Source organism: Coffea eugenioides, chromosome 6, assembly GCF_003713205.1.
Source record: "Coffea eugenioides isolate CCC68of chromosome 6, Ceug_1.0, whole genome shotgun sequence".
Classification (NCBI taxonomy): Eukaryota; Viridiplantae; Streptophyta; class Magnoliopsida; order Gentianales; family Rubiaceae; genus Coffea; species Coffea eugenioides.
This window is the reverse complement of record NC_040040.1, coordinates 659078-665326: the sequence shown is the minus strand read 5'-3', so window position 1 is coordinate 665326 and position 6249 is coordinate 659078. Positions and strand designations below refer to the sequence as shown.

Genomic DNA, 6249 nt, shown 5'->3' with positions numbered 1-6249 from the left:
CTCATACAAACACAAATAAATATCTAGCCTCCAATAATAAAAAAGAAGAGCAGCCCTATTCAGCACTTTCTGGCACAAGGTCTATGCCATCTATTTCCTGAAGAAAGATTTCAGTTGGTTTAAGGCATCCTCTGAGCGAGTCGTGCCCGAGTTGTGCTCTTTCGTTATCTCCGAACCCAAACATTTGTCCCTGATTAGTGACCACGACACTGTGGTACAACCCAGTACTAACTTGGGAAATGTGGTGGTTTCTCAAGCAGTCAAGAACTCGAGGCCATAATATTTTGTCAGACACTCCCCTGTCAGGAAAGCCCAGACTACCAAACCCCATCCACCCGAAGCCATAAAGAGAACCATCATCCACCAGAACAAAGGTTTTCCTCTTGCTTGCACAGACCTATGTAAAATGATTCATTAGGTCAATGCGCAAATTTGAAGGACTAAAGCAATTAAGAAACGATAAATTGGATATTAGTAACTTAAATAAGGCTATTGCAGTGGACGTCTAAGATGACGTGTGAAGAAATGATAAACAATCTCCAAAGCTCAGACATTTTGTGGATCACATTAACACAGGAAAAATAGAGGTACAAAGGTATATTGTTGAGACTAAAATATATTTAGGACATTGTATTTGTATCCCAGAGAGTGATGCCCTTCCAGCAAGAGTCTGGCTCCTAGTTATAAGTTTTAGATTGACGGATTCCATCTTCAGACCTCACATCTAGATATCTTTTCCAATATGACCTATGCTTAACACGTGAATAAATTACAACAATAACACATGTTTTTCTCAGCCAATTACTATATAAATTATAACACATAAACAATACCTGCACAGCAAGGTGACTCTGAATGCTGCTCAAGAGCTCTGGAGTCGTCCTATCAGTTTCATCTCCATGGCCAAGTGCACCACAGTAACCTTTGCCCCAAGTATACACCTGTAGGTTATCAAATAATGCATAAACATGATTGGGATAATTGAGTAACTAACAGCAAACATCTCTGCAACAAAAAAAAAAAAACTCATTTTCTCTTAGCTAATGTGAGGGATTACATATCCGCAGGAATCAAGTGCCACCACATGTTCATCACCAGCAGATACACGAACCACATGAATTCCTTTTCTCCTGAATGACTGTAATGCACGTGGTTGAAGCTCATTATGTTGCTCACCGTGTCCCAGGCAAAAATTAGTGCCTGAACCAAAAGAGAAGAGCGTCCCATCTTTGCATACAGCAAAAGCATAACTTGGACCCGCAGCAATATGAACTATAGAACCAAGATGTTCAAGTAATTGTACAATTTTCGGTGTTGGTCTATCCAGTGTGTCACCATGTCCAAGTTGACCATGTGCATTGGTGCCACATGTATAGACATGGCCTTGTCTTGAGAGGAACATAGTGAAACTAAGCCCTGCAGCAACCTGAAACAAGTTTTATTAGTGTCAATAACAAACTCACGAAAAAACAAAAATTCAATAATGGGCCTAATGGCTCCAAAATGCTAAGAACTTAATTTAAAACTCAGCAATAACATGAAAGCTGTCCATTCAGAGTTGGAAGGGTAGACTCAAAGGGAACCATTCCACTTCAACCCAAAACACTGTGTCTTCTAAGCAACCACCTTATGGACTATAATTCTTCTTGTTAGGAAAGAAAAGGGTAGGAGGAGAGGGTTTTTGGGTCACTACTTGCATAAGTTTTACTAGTAGTGTCTATAACAAGGGATGGTTACATAGAAAAGCGTAACAACAATTATATACCTTCTCACAAGGAATTCCTTTCAGTGATTCAACAAGACGAGGCCGGAATATAGGACGGTTTGTGTCTCTGTGCCCACAACAGAACGATGAATTATCTCCACAGGTGAAAACCTGCATCATTAAACAGAATCACAAGAATGTCAAAATAAAGGGCTTCAGAATTTAAGATACTCAAAATGTTAATCATAAAGGGGAGATTGATATATACAATAAACCAGCACAAATTACCCAAAAAATATGCATTTAAATACTGAAACCTTTCCTGAGACAAATGCAAAAGAAATACAGTTGTATTCCTTTGAATTATGTATAACAATTTCTCCACTCATGTAGCAACAGTATTAGAGTCTCCACTCCAGAAAAATGTAGATATCATTTAAGCCCAAATTAAAAATAAAAAGATAAAAAAGGAAACATTATAAATGACATGCTATCCTTACTTCTTAACCCCTTCAAAATGCAAATACAACCAATGCCAGCAAAAGTAGAAATGGAACACCTAAATATATATTTAGGCATAATCTCATCTTACATGCTCAGGACATCACAAACAATGCAGTGAATCAGAAGCAAATGGAACTATCTTCTTCCAAAATATTACTGGAAATATCCTAGGATAGATAGAAAAAGAAGTAGAAGTAGCAACAAACCTCTCCAGACTGAGTAACAAAAGCAGCATGGTTGTGGGAGGCCGACACATGGACTACTTGTGAAGCAGTTGGGAAGCTAATGCATGTAAATGCTACACATTGTGTTGTCTCTGGACCGTGACCAAGAACGCCGCATAAGCTGGAACCACAAGAGTATACCTCTGAATCCTTGATCAGCAGTGTGTGATATCTACCACATCTTATTTGCATCTGCCGGTAACACTAATGAAATTAGTACCTAGAACACTTGCATCCTGGCTAACTAAACAAAGATCACAACTCAAACACCATAAACATAGTCATAGACTCTTTTAACTCCCCTTAGAATCTAAGATCTCATTTTTGATACTTCCACTCGATAACTTTAATTTGTTTCTATCCTTCTTCAAATCAGATATTTATAGTTAGCAACTTAGCTTTGCAATACTTACCCAAAATTTTAATTTTCTATTATCTTCAAGTTCTGCTAATATACGCTACAATGGCATACAGAACTAATATCCCAAACAATGCAAAGTATCAAGTTTAAATAACCAAGTAATGCTGTTCGATTTCATGTTGCCACAGTTTACACCTAGGTTTGTGCTTTATTGTCAGAGAAATCAAACTTATCCATGTAAAAGCAATACTCCCATAACACAAGGAAAAAAAAAAGTGCCATGGTAAAGAAGTAAACGACTAAATGTCCTGGCAGACTTGACTCATTTTTCGTCCTCTCATTGCAGCGATGGGGCCGTGTACAATTTTTTTCTCAATTGTTTGGTTGTTTTTTGCCTTCTATATCGATCGTAGAGACCGCCGGATTTCTCAGACAATATTTGTCTGCCTCACCTTGCCCTTCTCACCTAGACACCATGTATGTTTGTAGCAAAAGCCAAAAACATTTCAAACTAACAATTCCTGGATAATTCTAACGAAACATACAACAGCATGACATATCGACTGCAGTACTACATAAATAAGGTATACAACCATGTTACGAACTTCCAAAATCAAATGCAACTAAAACCAGCAAACAAATAAGCGAGCAAACGAGAATTCAAATATTGAAAACTAATTTAATTTCCAAGAAGTAGTACATTGCCTGCAGAGGTTTCAACCACGTCCGAGGATTTCTCCACAGACTGCAAGAACCTCAACAGCCGCTTCCAATTACCGTTACACCTATTCAGAGCCTCTTTCTGAGCATTGAAATGCAAAGAAGCATAAACTGGGTGCAACTGACAGAGCCTAAAGGCAGCAAAATCCACAAAAGACCGGAATTCTTTGGAAAACAACCCATGATTCTCTCTAAAAGTCCTTGAAGTCAGCTCCAAACAGGCCAAATCAACCGCACTTAGCCTCCCTGAGATCAATATATCAAGTACCAAATGCGAAGGCAAGTCCTCCATTGAAGGAGTCCTTAACCGATCCCCCATTTTTAAAGAGAGAAAAATGGATCCTTTTTTCTTCTTTTTAAGGAGAGTTGGGTAATTGAGCTTGAATTGGTGAAAGGTCAAATTTTTAGTCGAAATCGGAGACAGTATAAGCAAATTATGAAGAAAATGATGTCAGAGTGAAGAAAATTTGATGATACTAAGGGTTTAAACGAGAAATTCAATCGTAATTTAAGCAGTGAAATAATATAAATCATGAGAAGCCTAAAATCAGAGCTCAAAACCCGAATTGTGCAAGAAAGATTTGAATTTTTGGAAAGCCCAGCTGAGAAAATGTTCGATCCGAAGAGAGAACAGATCAGCTACAGTTGAACTCTTTAAAAAAAGCGTGATTCTGAAGTGAGAAAAGAAAAATGTGGGGACTTAGGGGATCAGAAACTAGGGATTGATTCAATCAAGTAGGTAAAGAAAAGCCAGCAGCAGTTTTTAGACAGTGGAATCATTTTGCTTATAAACAAAAACAGACTATTAGTGAAGGAAAAGAAAAAGAAGAGGAAAGTGACTAATGAAAGCTTTTTCGGTGCCGATTATTTTAATCTTTTCTACTTTTTGTAGCCCAAATGACAAAAGAAAAAGGAAAAGTTGAGGAGGGCTTAGCGACCAATCCATCAAATGCCGAGCTCATTGGGTGCTTACTATTGAAATTTGCTTAAAAGATGTGGACTTTATAAAGCAGAGATGACTGACAAATGAAGTAATTTTGTGCTACTTTTATATAAGAAATTAGAAAAAAAATTGTTCAAGAGATGGCCAGGTATCTTCTTTTCAACGTATGCATGGAGCTGTCTGAACTAATGACAATGTAGAGTGCCTTATGCATCTCCTATTTTTTTCTAACCAATGTGGAATTTTTAGTCTGAAATTTCGTGTGGGAATAATTTGAAGCATGAAACTTCAATTGTACTTTTAGTGTGTTAGTGTATCCGGGTTTTGATGACTTGAAGATGGCCTCTTTGTTGGTGGATTTTCGAGCTGTCGGCCCTTGGTGGTTGTGTTCTCTCTCTCGTTCCTCGAGATGGATTCGTCATTCTTGCAAGAATTTTGCCACGTGGACAACCTTTTCTCTGACACGTAGGAGAATAGGTGAAATTCTGCGTCAGATTCCACTGTTAACGAGGACTCGCAGGAAAGAATATTTCGCTTGCCTGGATAGCACAAATATTTCAAATAATATTTCACTTCCATCATAAATACATTTTCCAATTCATCTTTTTATATTTTCAATTATCTTTTTATTTCACATACATTACATCACAAAAAGTGTTACAGTAATGATTTCAAATAATATTCTATCCAAACAAAATTGTTTTACACGCACAGCACAATCGCAAAAAAAATTTTCAACATAAGTAGATAAAGTAGCAACTCGATTCGATTCAGCCAAATCCTTCGTCGTCCTCTTTTTTCAAAAAAGTCGCATGTTTTTTGCGCGATGTGCTGTGATTTTAATATCTCTTCCAAAAACTAGGCCAAGCACAAAACATTTCTTGATACCTTCACCGCTCCCCCCTCCTATCTTTCTTGTCCTCTCCAAATTTCTAAACTCTCGTCGTATCCTTCCTTTCTCATTCTCATTCTGCGTTTCTATTTTTTTAAATTCCAAATTCTTCTCTTTCTTCTCGTTCTTTTCTTCAATTGCTAACATATTTCCTTAGAATCTTAAAATTTCAAAACCTTCAGATGATTGAAGATCCACCGCAAGTGCAAAATTGAAGGTGGAAAGTGTATTTCTCGTGAAGTGGCGGAGTCTCGTTACTTGATTTAAGGTCATCATTGAATCTGGTTTTGTTTCTCTTAACATTTACCAGTGATTTTTCCTTTCCCCATGATTTTATTTTTCTTGCTGACTTGTAAAGATCACCCTTTTTCCTTAATTTTGCTTTTCTTGCTGGCTTGTAAAAATCACTAGATTTCAATTTCCACTTAAATGTGTACCAATAGTGTATGTGTGTTCCCAAACATCTGTACTTATATTGTTTCATTATCCCACTTTCGAAAGTAACCTTGCAGCAGTCTTTGAATCAATTTTACAAAGAGGAGCTTCTAAATTAGCTGTTTTGTTCCTCTAAAGTGAGTATGATTTGGATGTTTTGTATTAATTTTAGGGTTTTTTTCAATCTAAAGTCTCTCTCTCCCATATGGATTAAGTTACACTATTCGTAAATGTTGGAGCCATTTTCTTATTTGATTTCACCATTGATTAGATTTGCTAATGTTGCAATTAAGGAGACTGTTAGAGATGTTAAATCCAACTTCACTTGTCTTGCAAGGACGAAACTTCTTATTATGATACATAGTTCAAATTATAGTGGAATGGTTGGGGTGGTTGGAGGTGATTTCTTATGGTTGTTTTTCCAAAGATTTCTTTTCAGACATTTTTCATTTCTCCTATTATATT

At 36.9% G+C, this 6249-nt stretch overlaps 1 protein-coding gene across 2 annotated transcripts; it reads right to left on the bottom strand.

Moving 5' to 3' along the window:
- Nucleotides 1-54: 54 nt before the first annotated feature.
- LOC113776467 (ultraviolet-B receptor UVR8-like) lies at nucleotides 55-4090 on the bottom strand. 2 transcript variants are annotated; one of them, XM_027321639.1, is made up of 6 exons: nucleotides 3495-4090; nucleotides 2416-2628; nucleotides 1766-1876; nucleotides 1058-1426; nucleotides 834-941; nucleotides 55-397 (listed from the first exon to the last, which is right to left on the bottom strand). In XM_027321639.1, exons 1-6 carry the CDS (start codon nucleotides 3831-3833, stop codon nucleotides 56-58), a joined length of 1482 nt encoding a protein of 493 aa, XP_027177440.1. In that variant the 5' UTR covers nucleotides 3834-4090; the 3' UTR covers nucleotide 55. The 2 variants fall into 2 exon arrangements, with proteins under 2 accessions (XP_027177440.1, XP_027177441.1); XM_027321640.1 differs by having other exon boundaries at nucleotides 2416-2625.
- Between the last annotated feature and the right edge of the window lie 2159 nt (nucleotides 4091-6249).

Bases quoted from the DNA above. Each gene is read 5' to 3' on its own strand.
- LOC113776467 (XM_027321639.1), bottom strand. From the start codon at position 3,833: ATGGGGGATCGGTTAAGGACTCCTTCAATGGAGGACTTGCCTTCGCAT. The intron at 942-1,057 runs GTAATCCCTCAC...GATAACCTACAG, and splicing joins CACTTGATTCCTGCGGATAT to GTGTATACTTGGGGCAAAGG. The intron at 398-833 runs GTATTGTTTATG...CATTTTACATAG, and splicing joins AGAGTCACCTTGCTGTGCAG to GTCTGTGCAAGCAAGAGGAA.